This window comes from Durio zibethinus, chromosome 19 (genome assembly GCF_047325235.1).
Source record: "Durio zibethinus cultivar Kanyao isolate XHJ-2024 chromosome 19, ASM4732523v1, whole genome shotgun sequence".
Lineage (NCBI taxonomy): Eukaryota > Viridiplantae > Streptophyta > Magnoliopsida > Malvales > Malvaceae > Durio > Durio zibethinus.
Window position 1 is genome coordinate 589,289 of NC_143180.1, and position 22,564 is coordinate 611,852.

Genomic DNA, 22,564 nt, shown 5'->3' on the forward strand with positions numbered 1-22,564 from the left:
AACATGGTTATATTTGAAATTTGCTATTGATGTAAACTCTTATATCGAGTTCAAATATAAAAATTTTGAAACTTTTATACAAATATTAAAATTTTTGCTAGTTGTCTTTTACTAAAGGTGGATTTAGAGGCCTTATACTTAAAAAAAAAAAAAAATCATAAAATAGTGAAAAGATAAATAAAATGGCAACTTGATTAAGTATATATAATATCTTGATAATTGAATGAGACATTCTTTAATAAAAAATTACATACTTGCACATGGTGGGGATGATAAGAATTAAAAGAAATAAAAAATTACCACTATAATGTTGTAAAATTTTAGCATAATTTTATAAACAAATTATACAATCTAATAAGTTTAGACACATATTAAAGTAAATTTATAAAAAGTCCTTAAAAATCTTAAAAGGACTAAAATTGTTTGGTTTATTCATTAAGTTTATCCAGTTGTACTAAAAGTATAATTATATTAAAGATGTATACAAGTATAGAAATAGAATGGTTGAAATTTATGAGTATAGTGTTGTGGCTAAAACTAATACCAACTATTTCTTAAAATGATAAGAATAAGGCAATAATGTCAAGAGCATATAAATGATATACAAAATAAAAAATTTAGACGTATTTGCCTGAAATGATTATATTAGAGATTCAATTTTAAGTGGGGTTAATTACCATAAAAGAAAATTAAATTCTAAGATATTTGATTAATAGTACCACAAGTAGAATGGATTTAAATCCTTACTATTAGACATCAATAATTTGATTGCTAATAAGACAATTGATAGGACCTTTAACTTTATTGTTTATACTGCTCAATATTTTTAGATGTCAAATTAAGACCGATACAAAACCAGGTTCAATTGCTTTATAGGAACTCGTTAAAAAATCATAATCAAGTTGCATGGGAAAAGCCTAAAATTGGATAGACTAATTTAAACTTTGATGGATCTTGCAAAGCTAGTGGCAAAAGCAACTATACCTCTAATAAGCTATTGTGATGATTCATGCACTTTATTTTTTTCCCTACAATGCCTAAACCTTTGCTCTCTGGATTCCCAATTCTTCGATCACCTAATTCTACAAAAAAACCTACAAACATTCATTGTAATTGTATATTTGTATTTAGTTCAGCAAAAGGTGTATAAGCATTAAACAATCTAAAATTCAAAGAAAAAAAATTAAATTAACTAGTCAAAGTTAGTATAATTTGTAAAGTTACCTGAACAAGGATAGCAAAAAATCTTATGTTGATGTGAAAAAAAAAGATTTCTTGTTAATATTGCAAACCCCTTTCTCTAAAGGAGCTTAGATAATTAATTCTTTTTGTATTTGTATTTAATGCGAAATTTTTTTTGACTCAATAAAAATCAAATAATAATAAAAAAAGTTTAAATTACATTTTTTAATAAGTCTAATAATAAAAGAGTTCAAATTATAATTTATCTTAATAGAAATTTTTTTAAAAAAAGGTCATTTTTATTAAAACTTTTTTAAAAATTTATTAAATGTATTTTGGTCATTCACTATTATCACTTTTGGAGTTCATATTTTTATATAAAATAATATATATATATACACACACATATATTACTAAAAATATTAATGGTCCCAAATAATAGCTTTGTTTATACTCTTAATTCTTTGAGCCCAGAGATTTGAAAAGGCTGCTATAATGGTCAAATTTCTCTAAGAAAAGGAAGCGCAAAGGAAACTGAACAAAACTTTGTTCGGTGATTGACTTGACCCTGCACACGAAGATACCCTTTGAAGGTCCTAAAGTAAATCACAACTCCTAACTCACAAGTCATATGAGAAGGGAGAAAATAATTCATCAGATGTGCAAAAAGGGCATGTTTCGAACATGTCAAATTGTCAATATCAAGACAGCTTAGTCACAGCCAGCATCCTCTACGTTAAAAGGGTTATGATGTTAGTCATTGTTTGAATGTGATGATGATGATGAAACCGGTGGCCATCTCATCTCTGTATCCAACAATGTCACGCCTCTTTGGTCTCACGTCTATTCTTTTGCCCTCATCTAAAATCAAGCCTGTTGCTTCCCAAAGCTTTTTGCATTCTTTTTCATTTCGTCCAATAAACGTGGGCTATATGTTGTTCACCCCATGAAATTTCAGCCGTCCATTAAATGCTGCCATCTTCTATATATACCTCAACCCATCCCTGGGGTACCCATTGCCTTCAAACATTTCTCCTCCTACATGCACTTTCTTGTCTGGTCTTCTAAACTCTTCTCCCAACCTTTTGTTCTTCAACTATTTTGAGATAGTTAATACTAGTTTTTGGGAGATTGCATTGCACCCATATGGCATGTCTAAATAACATATGCAAAGAGGTTGGCGATTTTGTTTTTGTTTTTTATTTCCCTTTAAATTTTCATCATGCTGCTAATGTTAGTGTGAAAAGGGGTCGTCTGTTTTATTTAGTACTATTTCTGTTTAAGTAATTTTCTTCCGAGTACATATAACATGGTGATGACGGGAAAATCTCCATATTTTTTTGGCCAATTCAAATCTCCATATTGGATCTCCTATATATTTTGGGAGGTATTTTTTTGTCATCCGACATTCACCTTATCTTGGATAGACCAAATAATTAGGTGGATGATCATATTTTTTGTGTTTTCCCATAGTAATTTATTTTATTAATTGAATTTATATTTAATTTAAAATCTTAATTTATTTTTATTACTTTATTTTTTAATCATTAATTAAATATAATTTATCTATCAATAATTTAAATATTTAATAAGTAAATTTATTTGATATAATTTTATTTTATAAACAATCAACAAAATATCAAAAGAAAATATAATTTCATTACAATATAAAAATAATATGAATATATTTAAAAGTTTAGAGCCTATTTATAATAATTAAAAATCAATATGATATGGTTGAATTTGTGTGCTATGCCGTATTAACTTACATACTATATGTTGATGTTGACTCTTAACCAATTCTATCATGTCGATCTATAGTCATAAAACTTTTTATCCCAGTACAACACACATGTATATTATGCTTAGCCTATCTAATAACTTTACAATGAGTCCAAACACAATCCATATCTTACGAAATCGTATCGTGTCACTCAACCAATTTAACATCTCTACCTATAATGATTTTGCCACCTTAGGTCGGTAAAAAGATAAAATGTCCAGATGGATTAAAAAACCAAAATGTCCTTAAGATCCCATAGCTAAGTAAAAAGATTATTCTATCCCTATAATCTAAAATATCTACATCATAAACATTTCAAGTAATTCAACAAATACACTGAATTGATGGCCTCAATCGTCAAAAAGATGCCTATATAGTTTGTTTAAATTAATTACTAAGTCAATATTTTTGACATCCGTCTCTTTAGTTTGACGTTTATATAAAATTTCAAACACTTGTTAATGAAGCTGTATTTGTTGAAACTATCAGGTGAGTACTGAAAAGAAGATTGCAATGGAGGAAGAGGTATACACTTTAGATGGAGCTGTGGATCGACATGGTCATCCCGCAATTCGAGGCAGAACTGGAACTTGGGTATCTGGAATTCTACTGCTAGGTAAATCTCTATACTTTCACCGCAATTGATAATTAAAGGAGCTACACACATGTATGGATGCTGTCGAGTTTTCATTGTTAGAATTCTTCAAAATAATATAATCTCGGCATTAAATTATATATAATTCTGGAAGAGTTCTGAATTTTAAGAATTCACTTATTTAGCATATGGCTTATGCATTGGCAAGCTATATGTACATATTTTGTGCCGACAAAGGGAAAAATTTGTGCATAAAGTTTGTTGCATTGCATGCAAAGCATTTTTCATTCTGCTGGACGGTTGGCAAATTACACTTGAGCACGGTATCTGCACTTGTGACGTGCGTTCTATTCTGACTTCCCCTTACCAAATTAACAAATGTTGACGGTTCAGTTTTTTTTTACATGTTTATTATCGAGGATTCCTTCTTCTTCTAATCACAGCAAAGGAAATCTTTATTTGAAATATAATTCCTTCCATTCAAACTGAGTCAATTACATCTTTGGTACTTAAATTTTGGATAAATACACAAATTGGTACTTAAAGGGATAAAATGCATAATTTATATCTTGAACTTTTAAATAATATATTATTTTAATTCAAATTTTAATACTGTTAATTTAACTAATTTATATAGTATTTAACCAATATATATAACTTTGCTATATGCATATTATTTATTAAATAAAAATATTAAATATTTTATAAAAATATCATACAGGTATCACGTTACAAATAATAATTGATCGATTGTAAATAATTTTTATAGTTGAAATATATATATTTATTTAGATTCATTTTAGTTTTTATTGAAAAAAGATGATAATATATGTAATAAATTCATAATTTAATAATTTTATCAAACGTTATATATATAAATTGATATTGTTAATGAAACTAAAATTTAGATTAATATGATATATAATTTAAAAATTTATAATACAAATTGTACATTGTTTAAAAATTTAAGATACAAATTTACATTTTATTTTTAAAATACTAATTTATATATTTTCTCAAAAATCAAATACCGAATTTGGTATTAATTCATTCAAAATTTCATCAGTTAATCAAGGGCTGGCAACATTGGCATTCTTCGGAGTTGGGGTCAACCTGGTGCTATTCTTAACGAGGGTGCTAGGCCAGGACATCGCTGATGCTGCAAACAACGTCAGCAAATGGACCGGGACGGTCTACATTTTCTCTCTGCTTGGTGCCTTTCTTAGTGACTCTTACTGGGGAAGGTACAAGACTTGTGCCATATTCCAGGCTGTCTTTGTTGTTGTAAGTTACAAACAACTTCCCCTGATCTTTCTCTTTTCCATGAATACATATATAGTATTATTTTTTTTACCTATACAGTGCTGGAAAATTGAAAATTTCAATCGATTCCTTGCTAATGCAAATTTGTTTGAACACAGGGTTTGGTGTTGTTATCAATTTCTTCCTCTGTCTTAATCAAGCCTAGCGGCTGCGGTGATGAAGAAACTCCATGTGGATCTCACTCTGCTTTCCACATCTTGTTCTTCTACTTTGCAATATACCTCATAGCCCTGGGAAACGGAGGTTACCAGCCTAACATTGCCACATTTGGCGCTGATCAGTTTGATGAGGAAGACCCTAAAGAAGGGCACTCAAAAATAGCCTTCTTTAGCTACTTCTATTTGGCTTTGAACCTTGGATCACTCTTTTCAAACACCATATTGGGCTATTTTGAGGACCAAGGCATGTGGACGCTCGGATTTTGGGCATCCGCTGGCTCTGCCTTTGTGGCATTAGTCCTGTTTCTGATTGGGACACCGAGGTATAGGCACTTCGAACCCAAGGGCAACCCTCTCTCAAGGTTTTGCCAAGTATTTGTCGCTGCAACGAGAAAATGGAAGGCTGACATGACGCCAGGAGGAGAGAATTTGTTTGAACTGGATAGAAAGGAATCTGCCATGAATGGGGCTAGAAAGATAATCCACACAGAAGGTTTCAGGTAGGTTCATATTTGCTTTCTTGATCTATCTTAAAATCTAATTAGATCAACTTAATCGTCAAGACAACTTTATTGACATCGTGTTCATATTCATTTTTTTCAGGTTTTTGGATAGAGCGGCAATTATGACACCGAAGGATTATGCTAGGCAATTGAGAACTTTGGATGGCCGCAATCCATGGCATCTCTGCACAGTAACACAAGTTGAAGAAGTCAAATGCATACTGAGACTCCTCCCAATTTGGCTATGCACCATTCTATACTCTGTGGTTTTTACTCAAATGGCATCACTCTTTGTAGAACAAGGGGATGCAATGAAAACAACCATTTCAAATTTCCACATACCAGCGGCGGGCATGTCTAGTTTTGACATACTCAGCGTGGCAACATTCATTTTCATTTACAGGCGAGTTCTTGACCCTATTGTTGCAAGAATAAAGACAAAACCAAAGGGCCTCACTGAGCTCCAGAGAATGGGGATTGGGCTTGTTATAGCTATACTGGCAATGGTCGCAGCCGGAGTTGTAGAGCTTTTCAGGTTAAAGTACGCAAACAAAGATTGCCCGAGCTGTGAAAATGCAAGCTCTTTGAGCATATTTTGGCAAATTCCCCAGTATATGCTTATAGGAGCGTCTGAGGTATTCATGTATGTTGGTCAATTAGAATTTTTTAACGGGCAAGCACCGGATGGGTTAAAGAGCTTTGGAAGTGCACTTTGCATGACATCTATATCATTGGGAAATTACGTGAGCAGCTTGCTCGTGACAATTGTCATGAAAATATCTACAAGAGATGATATGCCAGGATGGATCCCAGGAAACATCAACAGAGGTCATCTGGACAGATTCTATTTCCTGTTGGCAGCTTTGACAACAGCTGATCTAGTGGTCTACTTAATATGCGCTAAGTGGTATAAATATATTAAGTTTGAAGGAAGGAGCGGAGAGGATCATAATAGCAATGATGGGCAGGCAGCAGCAGAGCTAAGTGTTTAAGGCGTATCAGCCTTAGGGTCAAGTTATGTCAATGGGTGTTTGACTCTAAGCGGGCATAGTGGCGTGACATGTTTTGGAGATCAATGCCTTGGGATTCACTTGTGATGTGATCTAAATAAAGCACAAAAGAGGGAACTCTACTATGGATTACTGGAGTGTGAAGAAATTTAAGAAAGAATTAGTCGTTCTGCGCTGAAACTGGGAGAAATTAAGGCCAAGGGATCGGGATGGCATTTTCATTTCTTTATATCGAGCTAGCATTGAGATTTATTATAAATTATTCTAAATTAAAGACTAGTTATTGGATCTGATCGAGTTGCAACATGCATCAGTTACTATTTCGGTAACAACACCACGAACGTATGTTCACATCATCACCGGCCATCAATAATATTCACATTATTCATACAGCATAACGTATGGGTGTTTCCTAGTTGGGTAGGACAGTATATCGTTTGATTCGTTTCTCTTTCTTAAATATCTTGATTGATCAAGATTTCAATATTTGGGGGGAAAAGAAAATGATTAATAGAATTTCGAATATTCATGAACCTAAAGAAACAAAGTAGATTATGGTGTCGAAGGTGGAAGACGGGTTAATGTCATGCAACTAAATAATATTAACTAATTGAAATCATGTAACGTAGTGATTCTGTACTTGCTACTTATGTGGCAAAATTTTGGAAGCAGATGAGAATAACACTCATCTAGTCCAATGTCTGCTTCTATTCTCATGCTTGATCCCTTACTCTTTTCTCGTTCATCCTTTTTAAGCTGTGAGGTAATACGGAACTCGAAATCAACGTACAAATATTATCTTGTTGGTCATGAATTTGATAGGTGATGTGAAAGGAAAGGTAGCAGTTATGGTGGATGAAATGATTGACCCTGCTGCATGTTTTCCTTCTGAGTTCCTTCACGAGCATTTATCACAATGAAAATAGGCAGTTGGAGATAACAGGTACCCTTGCTTCCCAAATTTAGAAACATATGATGTATGATGAAATGGTCATTAAAAAGGCCCTATAGAAGGTTATATTGATTGCTTTTTTGCAATCATTGCAAAATCTGTGTTTGAAATCGTAAGTTTTTTGTTTTACTGAGTTCTCTTGTTTGTATGTTCTTCGGTAAAAATAAGTATATCCAATGGTATTTGTAGAAGGAGAAAAATTTTATCTAATCCCACATGTTCAGAGAAAATTTTTTTAATTAATTAATTAAGAAATTTTCAAGTGATAAATTATTTATTTCCTTGTGGAACAATTACATCATTAATTAATTTTATAATTAATTAAATATGTCCTTTAACAATTGAAGATAAATACATTTTATTTACTCAATCAAAATTCATCTATAAGTCATAAAATTTATTTATTAATTAAATTAAAATAATTTTCAGATAAATTCAAATTTTGGCTAATCAAAATTTCAAAAATTTATTGATCATCCAATTAAATTTTATCTATGAGTCATTAGTTTTTATCTCTAATTAAACTATAATTCTCTAGAGAGGAAGAAGAATAGGACTAAACAATAGGTCGGTTTGGTTACTTTAGTTCAAAAAATCTAAAAATTGATTTAACCTATTTAATCTAAAGATAAAACCGAACCTACCAAATAGTAATATAAAATCGAAAAAATTGACATGATTTAATCTTGTCAGTTTCAGTCAATTTTTTTTTTATATAATAAGTTCTGATTTCTTATTTGTTGTATTCAACTTTCAATGTAATTCATATAGTTCTTAAACACAAGCTTCATAAAATCTAAACACAAACTTCATAAACACAAGCTTTATATACAGTAAATTTAGTCTCAAGCTCTAAATCAGTGAGCAATACATAAGCTCTAAATCAGTCGGTAATACATAAGCTCTAAATTAGTAAGCAATACTCAAATAATATCTAAATACAAGCTTCATAAACTTTAAGTCTAAGTCTTAAACAACATACACACATACAATACATAGCAAATTACATTCCATAAAGTTTAATTCTTAAACAACATTCAACAAGCAACAACAAACATCTTAACCAATTACAACACTTAAATTTCACGTCTCAAACATTAATTTTCAATAGGTAACAGGCAGCAATGGGCAGCAGCAAGCAGAAGGCAATAAAACCCTTTCAAATTTCAGCAATAAATAAATAAAAATTAAACACAATTCAATGAAAAATTATTCCATTTAACACAGTCTAAAAGAGAAAAATTTAATTGTGTGGATCACATTCAATGTAAGTAATGCCAATATTACCTCAATTGATTAATAAACTTTACTAATCAATTACGGGGTCCAATCCAATCTTGGATAAATCTAAAAATACAAAAAAAATAAAAAAAAGTCAACTTTAACTAAAAGATTTAAAGAAATAAGCATTGAAAAATAATGATATAAATAAAATAATTACCCAAATCAATCTTGTTAAGTTGTTCTCCTTCATCCTTTAAGGCATTTGGAATAAAATCTGAAGCTTCACGTAATCAATCTTGAGCACAAACAAGAGTTTGAACAAGTTTAAGAGTTAAAGAACTCCTATATGTATCTAGCATATAACTACCTGTGCTAAAAGCAGATTCAGAAGTAACTGTAGATATAGGAACCGCCAACACATCACGAACTAGATAGGAAAGGATAAGAAACCTATGCCTATTAAGTTTTCATCAAATAAGAACATCAAAGTCCACCCCCTTCTTAATAGCATCAGGATTTTCATTTAAATATTTATCCAACTCTGATTTATTCTCTTCTTTACCTTGTTATTTCTTAAACCTCCTAAACTCAATTATAACAACTTGTGAGTCATATAGGTCCATAGTTCCAAATTCATTGGTGGATGGTGGTGGTTAACTCATGTGTTTTACTATCACCAACTTGTTTAGATTGAGGTTGCAACATGTTTTTGTATTCACCAAATAACTCAACTATTGTTTTTTACACTTTCTTAATCATCACTGAAGTTTGATCACGAGAACACATTTTCATAAAGTAAAACTCCACAAATGCAAGTTTTTTTTGATGATCAAGAACAAAAGCAATATAAAGTAACATATTCATTTTCTCTACATTCTCCTAATACTTGTTATACTTATCCTTCATTCTCTTAGCCATTGCACTCAACTCAACATCAATATTCAATTGCCAATCTTGCAAAATACCATAAACACCATATATATCTTCAAGAAAATTGTTAGTGGTAAACTTTAACTGTGAAATTGTAAAATTTTTTGCAAGAAAAGGTATAATTTTTTAACACTGACCCAATCATTTTGAGCGGGCACCCCATCTCCCAACAAGAGTTCAGTTTTATTTTAAGGATTAATATCATCAAATGCTTGAAAAGCTATTTCAAAATTTTAAGCTTGTTTCAACATCAAGAAAGTAGAGTTCTACATAATGCTAATATCTAAGCACAACAAGCTTTTACTTTGAATATGTTTATTGATAACACACTCTTTAAACTTGGCAAATTAGAGGGTGATTGTCTTAGATATATAACTGCCCCTCTAACATAAGTAACTGAATTAGTTAATTCCTTTAACCCATCATTCACAATAACATTAACAATATAAGCAATGCATCTCAAATGAAGATATTTACCTCCTACAATACTAGTTCTTGCATTATTAAATTTTTTTCTCAAGTATAAGATTGCAAAATCATTAGAACTAGCATTATCAACTGTGATACTGAAAACTTTATCAATCCCCCAATCACACTAGCATTTCTCAATTGCCCTATCAATAGCCTCATTTTTTTTACTAAAAATAGGACAAAAGTTTAAAATCTTTTTGTTAAGTTTCCAATCATTGTCTACAAAATGAGCATGAAGACACATATAATTGACTCTTTACAATGAAGTCCATGTGTCAGTGGTCAAAGATACTCTCATGATAGACAATTTTAAAAATTGCTTTAGGAAATTTTTTTCATCTATATAAATTTAATAGCAATTCCTAGCAACAGTCCATCGTGATGGCATACAAAATCTAAGGCAAGTAATAGACATGCAACACCTAAATCCTTTAGCTTTAACAAATCTAAAGGGCAATTCATCTATAATAATCATCTCGGCCACACCTCTCCTAATGGCATCTTAATTAAACTTTCAAGTACTTAAAGATGCATCTTTTCCTAAGCTTAAAACTAATTTCGTTTGGAAAGGATCGCCACTAGTACAAGGAAATTTAGTACAAATACCTATGTGATTTTTTAATACAAAGGTTTCATTTTTTTTTTAGGATGAGCATAAAATTTTCTATCACAATAATTGCATCTAGCTCTGATATCACCATTGTCACTAGTAAATTTAGTAAAATGATCCTATATCTCCGACCATGTGTTAGGTCATTTCTTTTTTGGTTTTATGCTCACAACTTCACTTTTTGTTCCATGTGTGTTTCCTTCACCTTGAGGGATTGATTGAGTATCCACTTGTATAGTATCTCTATCACTCATCTTTAACAAAAAAAATAATAAAATGTAAATAAGTTTCAAGAGTAAACATGGCTTATACAAACTAAAAAAAATAATAAAATAAATGTCTAATCAAATATGCATTACATGCTAAAAATGAATGTCTAATCAAATAATAAAATAAATGTCCAATCAAATAACAATAAAATCTTTGTAATTGGATAAAGTCAATCTTACAAGAAAAAATTTGATGGCAGCATAACCAAAATATCCACCCTTATAAGAAAGTATATTTTTGTAAGCTAGCTTGCTAACTTCTGAACATGAAATATCGAATAGGAAAATTATTGATATGATGGTTCAATGATCATATGATTAGGTCAGTAGAAAACATACAAGAGAAATGTTGCAACTTACATTACTAATATTGAAATTGTTTCCAGAAAGGCAAGTCAAGCTATCCAATTTTCTCTCTGGAGTATACTCAATTATAATATGCAAGTTATTTTAGTTCAAGCAATATTTATACAAATAATGTTGCAATAATATTTGTGTAGAGCATTTTGAAATAAAATCTTGATCTAATGCACCAAATAACAATGAAAGAGTGCATTTTTAAAATCGTTCAGAAAGGTAATTAGGTTGAAACAAAGTTGAAGATCATATAAACTTTTTAATTTTAGTATTTAAGGTTCAAATCTAAATTGAAATAAATAATGATTTGTAGCATAAAGCTACATTTGTTGGTCAAAATTCTTAATAGTGTTAAAAATAAGTTATGACCATAAAGAATTATTCAATTCCAAAACTTTAAAGAACCAAACCTCTATAATTACTCCCTAAGTTTTTTGCACATAATAAAGAGAAGGGCTCAAATATAATACCAATAAGATAGTGACATGTATCCATAGTTGGTTGAAAATTAAGTTAGGTCCCCAACATGAGGGTCAGTTGACAACTTAGGGCAGTGGCCAATAGTCTTTATGGGCTTAAACAAGCTTTGAAAGGTCGTCAACCCCTCAAATGAGAGCCAATACTAGTATCTTTTTTTGTTGGACAGTCACCTCAAACTCCTAAAGGCACAGGCTCTTCTTTGTTTCAAATAAGATTTATGGTATGGTTGGTGTGGTGACAGCCAAATGTGAGTAATTGACTTGGTAATTGATAAGGTTCAGTGGTTCTTTAGCCCTGTGTTGAATCCATGACTATCGACCATGCCAAGCCAAGCTAGCCTAATAAACAAGATTTGGTTTGGCTAGATAAGATATTAATCAAACCTCAACTAATCCCATCACCAACCTTTCTAATATTTAAATTGATAAAAAATAATATATATATATATATATAATTTGAATTAGCCAAGATTAGTTTTAATGGTCAGAATTCAGAAACTGCTTTATAGAAGAGATAATTACTTGTAAATGTTTTAGTTTGATGTTGAATCAAATCCTTCAAGTTTGTAAATAATTTCTAAGCCAAAAGTGTATAATTTCATACTTGAAACCTGTTTTTGATTTTGAAAGTTTCTAGCACCTAAGACTTTTATTGATGCATACAGATTAGGACATGCCATGAAAAAAGTTAAACATTGACATGATAATAGAAGCATGATGCCATCACATTACCTAATTTGACTGCTAAATAGATGTTATTCATTGTAGGTATATGACAAATCATATTAAAGATTTGGAAAAATTCAATTCACCTTATCTATTTTTTTTTTTTTTGTAAAAGATTATCCAATGACTTCAAAGAACCTACTTATTTGAATTGAAAACTTAACTCAGCTGATTTATGCAATCACTATTAAAAATAGCATCCAGCAGGTCTAAAATTTAAATCTCATTACCGCAATACCTTCCCCTTACTTAAGGCAATATACGTGGGAATAAAGAAATTCTTGATATATTAACTTATTTATTTACTATTGAATGTGTGAGAGAGTGAATTTAAATGTAATTCAAATGATAATATGAAAATCGAGGCCAAAATTTTATTGTAAAGAACAATTCCAACAAAGTTCAAATTTTGCAAACAATAGCACAAACCCCCTTGATTTTTTTTTTTTTTACTTTAAGGTACTATTCAAAGACATAAGACTTCACTTTTGTCCACCTCTTTTCACAATACAACATAATTTTCACCTAAACTTTAAGATAGCATATATTCTCTCTACTTTTTCTATTCCATAAGTATAAGAGAGATTGTGACAGACAAACATAGAGATAGAGCAAGGGAAGAAATACTACAGGTTCAACTCAACAAGCTTGTTTAATTTTTTTCTAAAATAATATGTCAAATTTATAAAAAAACATTAAACTCTTCTGATCAAAAGTTAAAATTCTCTGAAAGCATTCAACCCAGTGTATGTAAGTGTACCAACAATGTCAAACCATACCAAAAGTTCAAGTTTAATGAAAGACAAAACGGTAAATTCTCTGAAACCTTAATATTCACCTGTGAAAATCTCTTTAATGATTCAGAAGAAATCGAAGATGCTCATGAAAATATATAAGTACTTCAAAAGCTATATAATCATGTCCCATGCAATTTGGGTTTAGTCGATTGATAAAAATAAAAAATATTAATAGGTTATTTAGATTAAAAAATTATCATTTTTTCTAATTTTTTATTTTGAGTGCCAACAACTAGTTCACAGAAGTTGCTTCATTCACTACGACTTCATCAAATGACAACATTGACAAATCACTATCACCTAATCTCTTAGCTCTCACTTAAAAATGATGCTTAAACTCTGAATTTATCCCAAAACAAAGTGATACCCAGAAATCAATAGCAAAACCTATGACTCCTATTCAATTGCAATTGTCTCCCTTTTCCCAAGACTTAAAAATTGAGAAACTTTAAACATAACTAGCAATAATTCTGAAACTTATTACAACCACTATTTCAAGCACAAAAAAAATAGGCAAAGAAGGATTAAAAATCTTACTTTAAGTTAAGTTGAGTTGAGTTGTAAAAGAAAAAAGATTGAAAAGAGCTGTGATAGGTAAGAAGAGTTAATTGAAGGTTACGGTGGTCGTTGGTAGTCATTGGTTGTCGGTTAAAGCTTATGCCTTTAAGATTGAATGGGAAATGGTTGTAAAGGTGAATGACTAAATAGGTGTTTGGGTGAGTTGGTGAAGGTTGTGTACTTGCATTGGCCATCGGTGATCAATCGAGAAATGGCTGCAAGGTGAATGACTGAATAGGTGTCTGGGTAAGCTGGTGAGGATTGTTGGTTATGTACTTGTATTGGCCATCGATGAGAGAAAGTTACAAAAGAAATAAAGTTTCACTCACTTTTAGAGTTTTACACTTTTACTTTTAGTTAATTAGTTTTGTGTAAATTATAAAATGTAAAAAATAAAAAAGAATATTAAAATTATATTAATAAAAATTATATAATATTTTAATAATATTTAATCGAGTTTTTCGATCAATTTGGTTCATAAATCTTGGAATCAAAAATCGACTGCCTTAATCAATTTAATCGATATCCAAATCGATTTAATGTGTTTAATAAAAAAATCAATTTAACTTATAAACCGATTTTTTATTGATTTTTTTTTTTGTCAAAACCAAGTTCTGCACAACCCTAAAAAAGACTAGAAGAGCTCCCATAGTTCCAAGAGTAAAGATTTAAAGATTAAGAAGACAATTCTTAAAGAATGAAGACCTGAACACCAACAACATAATTCTTAGGGATTGAAAGTCTAAATATCAAGAAGGTGATTCTTGGGAATAAAGATCAAGAAGACTGATGAAGAAGAGAAGACTTGAAAAATCAATGTCTTTATAAAATGAAAGATTTAAAGAACAAAGTTTCTAAAATTCTATAAACAAATCCAAGAAAAAAGATCAGAAGATTAAAGCTTCAAAATCAAAGAATCCGTATATAGAAACCAAGATCCAAGAATCTCTAAAAAGGAACCAAGATCTAAGAATACTAAATTGGAAGCAAATTCCAATATGTTAAGGATCTCTAAATTTCTTCAATTCAATAACAAGTTTGAATGACCTTTGAAGCAAAGTCAAAATATCTTTAATTCAAAAACAAGTCTCTACAACTTTTGACGCAAAGTCCATACTTTTTCAATTCAATAACAAATCTCTACGACCCTTGAAGCGAAGCCCATATTCCTTCCATTCAAGAATAAGTCTCAAAGACCCTTGATACAATGTTCATATTCTTTCAATTCAAAAATAAGTCTCAACAACACTTGAAGTGAAGCCCACATTCATTTAATTAAAGAATAAGTCTCAAAAACCCTTGAAGCAAAATCCATATTCCTTCAGTTCAAGAATAAGTCTCAACGAATCTTGAATCAAAGTTTATATTCATTCAATTTAAGAATAAGTTTCAAAGACCCTTGAAGGTAAGTTCACATTCCTTCAATTTAAGAACAAGTCTTAATGACCCCTGAAGCAAAGTTCATATTTTTTCAATTTAAGAATAAATCATCAAGACCCTTGAAGCAAATACCAAATTTATTTCATTCAAGATCAAGTCTTTCAAACCCTTGAAGTGAATTTTTGTTAAGAAAATAATTAGAGGATTATTCTTTGTTTTAAGAATTCTCAAAATTATAATTTCCACAAGTTTGATAAATAAAATTATTATTTGTCTCTAATTTTCCTTGCCATATTTTTGACACGAAATTGGTTTGTACAAATTTCTAACATGTCCAATGGGATAATTTCTCCTGCTTATCTTTTTTCTTTGAAGTTCAGGTTTTCAAATTACAATGGCTTTAAAAAATGGAAAAAAAAAAACTCTGTCAACAAGCTATTTTTCAAGCCTATTCGAGCAAATCTTGTAGTCTACCCCAATTTGTTAGCAACCTTTAATATTTTTGTTGACCCCTAAGGCATTAGAACCAAGATGAAAGCTCTTGAAAAAATTTATGCTTAAACTCTTATAATGTTAAATTAAAATCCACTCAATGATACTTTTTCACTTAAACAAGGTTAAGAAAAATCTTAAGCTAAGAAGTCTACTTCATCTTATGAATAAAGTGCAAGCAATAGTTTAGTTTCACCAGTTCTTTCAAAAATTAATTTTGGAGTAATAAATGTTATGACAATTAGCACTACATCATTGGAAGCATTAGTTGTGCTTTTTTCAAAAACTATGGAATCTCTTATAGTAATCATTAGAGAAAAAGATAATAAGATTACTGTTATGATGGAAAAGATTAGTAATCTTATTGGAAAACAACTAGTTGCTTCAAACTAAAATTATCTTTCAATCTTCCAAGATTAAGGCAAGAATTACAACACAGAAGTTACCAAGGTTTCTAAATAAAAGCTTAATGAAGTGTTTACTACTAATCAACTACAAAATCAAGTTGAACGTATCACTTAACCTTCAAACACATGGTAAGCCATATTCTTAAAAGATTGATGATCTGAATATGTTTGAGAATTATCAACCTCCAAAGTTTCAATTGTTTAATGGCAATGGAAATCCATGGTAATATGTTGCATAGTTTGTTAAAACTTGTAATAATGTTGGCTTTGGTAGAGATATTCTGGTGAAACAATTTTTACAATCTTGAGTTTGGCACAATTGAAAGTTGGGAATAACTTGAGCCTAAATTACTTAATCAATTTTATAATACTCGTCACATAGTCAACATAATTAAACTTACAAGTTCACACCAATAAAAAGATGAACCTCTAATTGATTACATCCATAGGTGGAGAAACTTAAGCCTTAATCACAAAAAGAGAGATTGTTTAAGTTATTTGCTTTTGATATATGTACACAAGGCATGAATTAGGGATTAAGATACATTTTTCAAGGCATCAAACTTTAGACCTTTGAAGAATTAGCTACCTGTATGTATAACAACTTTCAAAAATCAAGGATCACTTATGCAAAAGCCAAAAAAGATAAAGAAAAGTAAGATACTTGCAAATAGGGTAAAACTTTTTATTGATAAGGGAGAAAGCAAACAGTTAATGATTGTAAATATTAACTTTCTTAAGATAACCTATAATACAAAGAAGTCTCAATTGGCAAAATATACTCCTTTTAGAGAAAAAAAAACTCTTAAAGTTCAAGTTGATTTTGTTGCCAAAAATAAAGCAAGTTGACAAAGTTGATATACCTAACTGTTGTAAGATCATCACTTGGCTAGTCATCCATTGGAGAGATACTTTGAATCATGCAACTTCACAATGATAGAAATTAAATTTGAGAAAAAAGTTGTGGCATCAATAAGCATGGATTTTTAATCAAACTTGTTTGGCAAGACCATAAAATTTGATTATTTTTACCCCATCTTACTAGCTTTAAGCACAAGCAAAATAATTATTCTTCGAGAAAATAGGGACAACACTTATCTTCAACCTGATGATTAAGACAATGATAGTCAAACCCTAGTTATGCACTAAAAAGGTCGAAAAAAGATTCTTCAAGTAAGAGAGGAATCCATATAATCCCCATCCAAGTAACAAAAAGAGCTATAATGATAAAGCCAAAAAGCCTTACTAAATGTGATACAAACAAAAACAACTTCATTTAGGGCATAGAAATCCAAAGGAAAAAGTCAAAAAAGTTAGTCACTTTAGATAGATATGTGCCCATTTTGTCTAAATAAGAAATTTTAACTTCCATGAGTTGTTACCATATTGGTGAAAAGGTTGGAAATGAACACAACAACACTGATGAAGTAGCATTTGAAGTTAGCCATTCTTGTGATACAAAGATTTTTTGATAAAAATTCATTTCTTATATTCAACTACTTTTTGTTGTTAGATTTGTTAGTTAACAAAAGATTAATAAAATCTTAATAGATAATGGATCTACTATTAACATCCTTTCTTTGAAAACAATGAAAAAACTTTGAGTTTTTTATGATGCATCATCACAAAATAACTTGATGATTTAAGGATTCAAGCAAGTAGGACAAATAGAACTTTAAAAAGTTAGCCTTCTACTTTTCATTTGTGATATGGAATTAAATCCATTATTCCATGTGATTGATGCTAAAACAACATACAACATGTTGTTCAAGTAACTATGGATACATCAAAATGGTATAGCTTTTTCAATCTTCACCACTGCTGCAAATGTTATAGAATTTGTTAAGAAAAGACAATTGTTCCAAATTCTAAGCCATTTTAACAGTGAATGTGTATTTTGCTGATTCTAAGTTTTTTTTTAAAGTGCTTTGGTCAAATAAGTACAACCTAGTCAATAAAATAACGAGATGAATTAGTCAAAGTAAAAAAGAAAAAGTTTGGCTCCCTCTACCAGCTATCAAAATGATGAAATTACTTAAGGTCTAAAGAATTTGACCTTTCCTCCTACTAGCCTAGAAGAATCAAAGGTTTCTAAACCTTTATGAAAAGATTTACAAAACCATTATAAGGACCTTTTATTGAACATGATGATCTACTTTTATATTATGCTAAGGGTTTTAATCCTAATACTTACAAAACTTTTTTTAAAGCTAGATGCAAGCAAAAAGATATTTCAAAATCAGTTCACATTACATATGAGCTAATAGAAAAATGTCCACATAATTCGATCAAGACTAAACGAGTTTGACTAAAAAACTAATCATGTTGAAACTTTTAAGCTTGGGCTTGAATCATCTCTATTAAAATTGAATATTCACAAAAAAAAAACTTTAAGATACATAAATATGGAAAGCATCCTTAATGAGCAAGAAAATTCAACTAAGTTATCGAAATCTTTAGTCTTTGACCATTTAAATACGCATTCATCTTAAAAGATAATTTTTTAGTTTATGCACTAAAGCTTTTGTGAGTAAGCCTATTCATGTTCATTCAAGGCTTAAAATCTTAAACTTCAGAATATGGCATGCAGGCTAAAAAAAAAAAAAAAGCTCTAATGTTGGATAAATCTAAAAATAGTCATAGCAAGATTCTTTCTCAAATGAAAAAGTAAAGTAACAACCAAACAAATTCCATCTTCAAATAAGAAAGAGTCCGAAAATATTGAGATTTTTATTTCTAATAATGTGTCTATTAAAGAAGTTGATGAAAAATCCCAAAAGAAAAATGCTTAGAAAGCTCTTCTATCATTTGAAATGAGAAATCAAGCTACAATTGATGAACTAAATAAAAGGTTGAAAGCTCAACAATGCTTGGAGTGTTATCAAGCTTTTAAGTGTACTTCAAGTAAAATGGTTAAGACATGATCATTTCAAGTAAGAGACTTAGTCATTGTTCTAAAAAGATTAATAAATACTTCACATGGCATTGGTAACAAGTTTCTTTCCAAATAAGATAAACCATATAGTGTTTGAGAAATATATAGCAATGGTTCATATAATATCGTTAATCAAGATGGAGTGCAAAATAAGCCCATCAATGGCAAGTTTCTTAAACATCAAAGTTTTAAGAAGACTAATAAATACTTCACATGGCATTGGCAACAACTTCCCTTCAAAATGAGATGAACCATACATTGTTCGAGAAACATATAACAATAATGAATATAATATATTTTATCAAAATGGAGTGTAGAATAAGCCCATCAATGGTAAGTTTCTTAAGCGTCATTATGCTTAAAGGTTATATCCCTCCTATGCAAAAGCCTAAACTATTCAAAACCTAACACTCCTAAGTAAAAGCTTAACTGTACAAAAAATGATGCTCCTAAACAAGAGCCTAAACTGTTCAAAACACGATGCTCTTAAATAAGAGCTTAATCAACACAAAAGATGTTACTCCTAGGTAAAAGCCTAAATTACTCATATTGCTTTCTTTTTACTTCTAAGCATGAGCTTAAACTGTACATATAAAAAAAATACTTCTAGGTAAGAGCTTAAACTGCTCATGTTGCTCCTAGCACGAGTTTAAACAACACAAAAAATATTGCTCCTAGACAATAGCCTTAACTATTTTAAATAAAAAGCCTGCTAAGTTGAAAATTTGGAATGACAACTTAGGCAAAAGTTAGTGAAAATAATAATAAAAAAAAAGAGTCTACTAAGTTGAAAATCTTGCAAATGACAACTTAGGCAAAAGTTAAGGGAAAAAAAAAAAACATTGCTAAGTTGAAAATCCTATAAAAGATGACTTGTAGCAAAAATTAACGTACAAGAAAATTTTTTAAACTACATGATGACCTGATCTTTTACTTTTAACGGTATGTAGGCAGCTTGGTTTCAATACCAAGTTCAGTCAAAATAAAACAAAAAAAAATTTCTTGAATTGATTCCAATATTTTTTGTTTACTTTAAATTGCAAAATATCATGACAAAATTGAGCTTGAATTCTTCTTTCAAACATCATCGATTCAAGTTGTCAATTTTTAGAAATTAAATTTACTTTGGAATTTAATTTGTAATCAACATAAAGCTTCGTTATTCAATATTAGTTATTTATCTTTCGTAACAATTAGTTAATGTTTCTTATTTATCTTTATTATTCAATATTAGTTTCTTATTTAAGTTTTTTTCCTGTATCTTTAATGTTTTATTTTTATTGTCTTTGTAGTCGAATTAGTTAATTAATTTTAAAAGTATTTTTGAAATGAAATTGCAATTATAAGTAAATTGAGTATACTTCTTTTTTTACTTGAACTTGGAACGATTTAAATCTAGTTTTTTAAATAAAGAGAAGTATACATCAATTACTGAGTCAAATTTGTTTAGGTACATGAGTGAATAATTGAGTACATTATGAATAAAAGTAAATGATAAAACTTGACTCAACCTAATTGGTCGCTATTCATAAATCTAAAATCTAACTCAAAATTATAAAATTCAAAATTCAAAATTCAAAATGATTGAAAATACTAAGTATACAATTAAATAATGATTTATCAAATGAATTTTGCTAATGAATGCCTTTAAATCACCTTTAAGTAGTTAAATTATATTTTATAGTAATTTTGTATTTTATATGTGAAGCGATAATTAATTTGATAAATTTTAATTTTTTTTAATAACTATTAACTAATATAGCAATCCTAAAAATTTTGATACAATAGTGAATATTCTTCAACTAATATAAAAGAGAAAATGAGTGAGTATACAATCTTTCTTGAAATAATTGAGTTCCATATTAATCTTAAAGAAATTTGAAATCAATACAATTGTATATTTTTTTATTGAAACATCATATAACACTAACCTTCTTTATCATATGAAAAAGATAGAGTTACGCATGACCAACCAATCTTTCATCCCACTTGTTTGGTTAGAATAATTTTTCATTGGTGCTTCTATTAATTGAATGAAATTATACGTTCTATCAATTGAAAGCTTAATTTTTCTTTTATTTAAAAATATTAAAATACATAATTTTAAAAATTAAAATAAAATAAATTCTTAACTTTAGTACCTTCATGTTTTCTTAAGAAAATTCCAATTCTAAGAATAACAAACTTGTTATGTAACACCAATATAATCTATAATAATTTCATTTTCAGCATGAACAACATAAATTTTCATGAATAAATGTAATTTTAGCATAAATACATTCAAAAGATAGTTCAAGGAATTTTGTCACACCTTGAAATAATTCATCAAAAATAATTATTTTTACTTCACTTGATAATTTTTTACTTCGAATAATACACGTTAGGTTGTTCAACCACCTGCTGACAAGAAAAAGTGAGTGATTTAATACAATTGAGAAAGATAAAATAATATAGAGATATAAATTAATCATATATCTGCATATTAAGATAAAAGTTGATAAAAAAATCAAATCAATTATTGTTTTAATCAAGGAAAACGATTCTTATGACAATTTAATGGGATTCAATCTTGAACTACTAATAGTTTCATCACCTCCTAAATCGTCTAATTCTACAGGTAGAAAATTCAATTAAAGTGGTTATTGATTCACATAATGCTAATTATTGATGGAATGGATATAATTGATTTGTATTTGATTTAATATTAGCTTTTGTTTATGGGAATAGCAATTATAAATTCTAAAGGAAAAAAATACGAAAGAAAAATTAATTATATAGGTCATACTATATTGTAATAATGATATATTAAAAAATAATTTCAAGGGACAAAAAAAATTTAATTATGTTATCAATGATCAAATGATCAACTTATAAAACATATAAATAATAAAATCATTAACTATATATATATAATACATATATATATATATATTAAAACACAAAATTGAAAGGCAAAAAATAGAAATAAAAAACATGCTTCAATGACTTACTTAGGATTACTTTCAATGAATTTATTTATCAGCATAAACTACATATATAATTGTTTTTACAACAACTAAATAAACAAACTTCAAATAATTGTTTTCTTCCTATGCACACTAAATTTAGATTTTGTTCTATTTGTATTTTTATTTTATGGGAAAAATCATTCTACTTATAAAAAATAATAATAATAAAATGTCATTTAAATTAAAATTAATAAAACAATTACTAATGATATTTTAATCAATCACTTTTAACATTTTTTAAATTAAATATTTTATTAAGGGTATTTTAGTCAATAATTTTTAACACTTTTTTAGTCTAATTATAAAAAAAGTCTAATAATAAAAAAATTTCATTCAAATTAAATTTTATAAAAACATTTACTAAAGATATTTTAGCTAATCACCTTTAACACTTTTGGAATTAAAATTTTAAAAT

The 22,564-nt window shown here is 29.1% G+C and overlaps 1 protein-coding gene across 1 annotated transcript; it reads left to right on the plus strand.

Moving 5' to 3' along the window:
• Positions 1 to 2,190: 2,190 nt before the first annotated feature.
• On the plus strand, positions 2,191 to 6,950 carry LOC111310068 (protein NRT1/ PTR FAMILY 7.2-like). Its single transcript, XM_022909178.2, has 5 exons — positions 2,191 to 2,358; positions 3,455 to 3,581; positions 4,627 to 4,844; positions 4,982 to 5,541; positions 5,645 to 6,950. Exons 1-5 carry the CDS (start codon positions 2,329 to 2,331, stop codon positions 6,534 to 6,536), a joined length of 1,827 nt encoding a protein of 608 aa, XP_022764913.2. The 5' UTR covers positions 2,191 to 2,328; the 3' UTR covers positions 6,537 to 6,950.
• Positions 6,951 to 22,564: the final 15,614 nt, after the last annotated feature.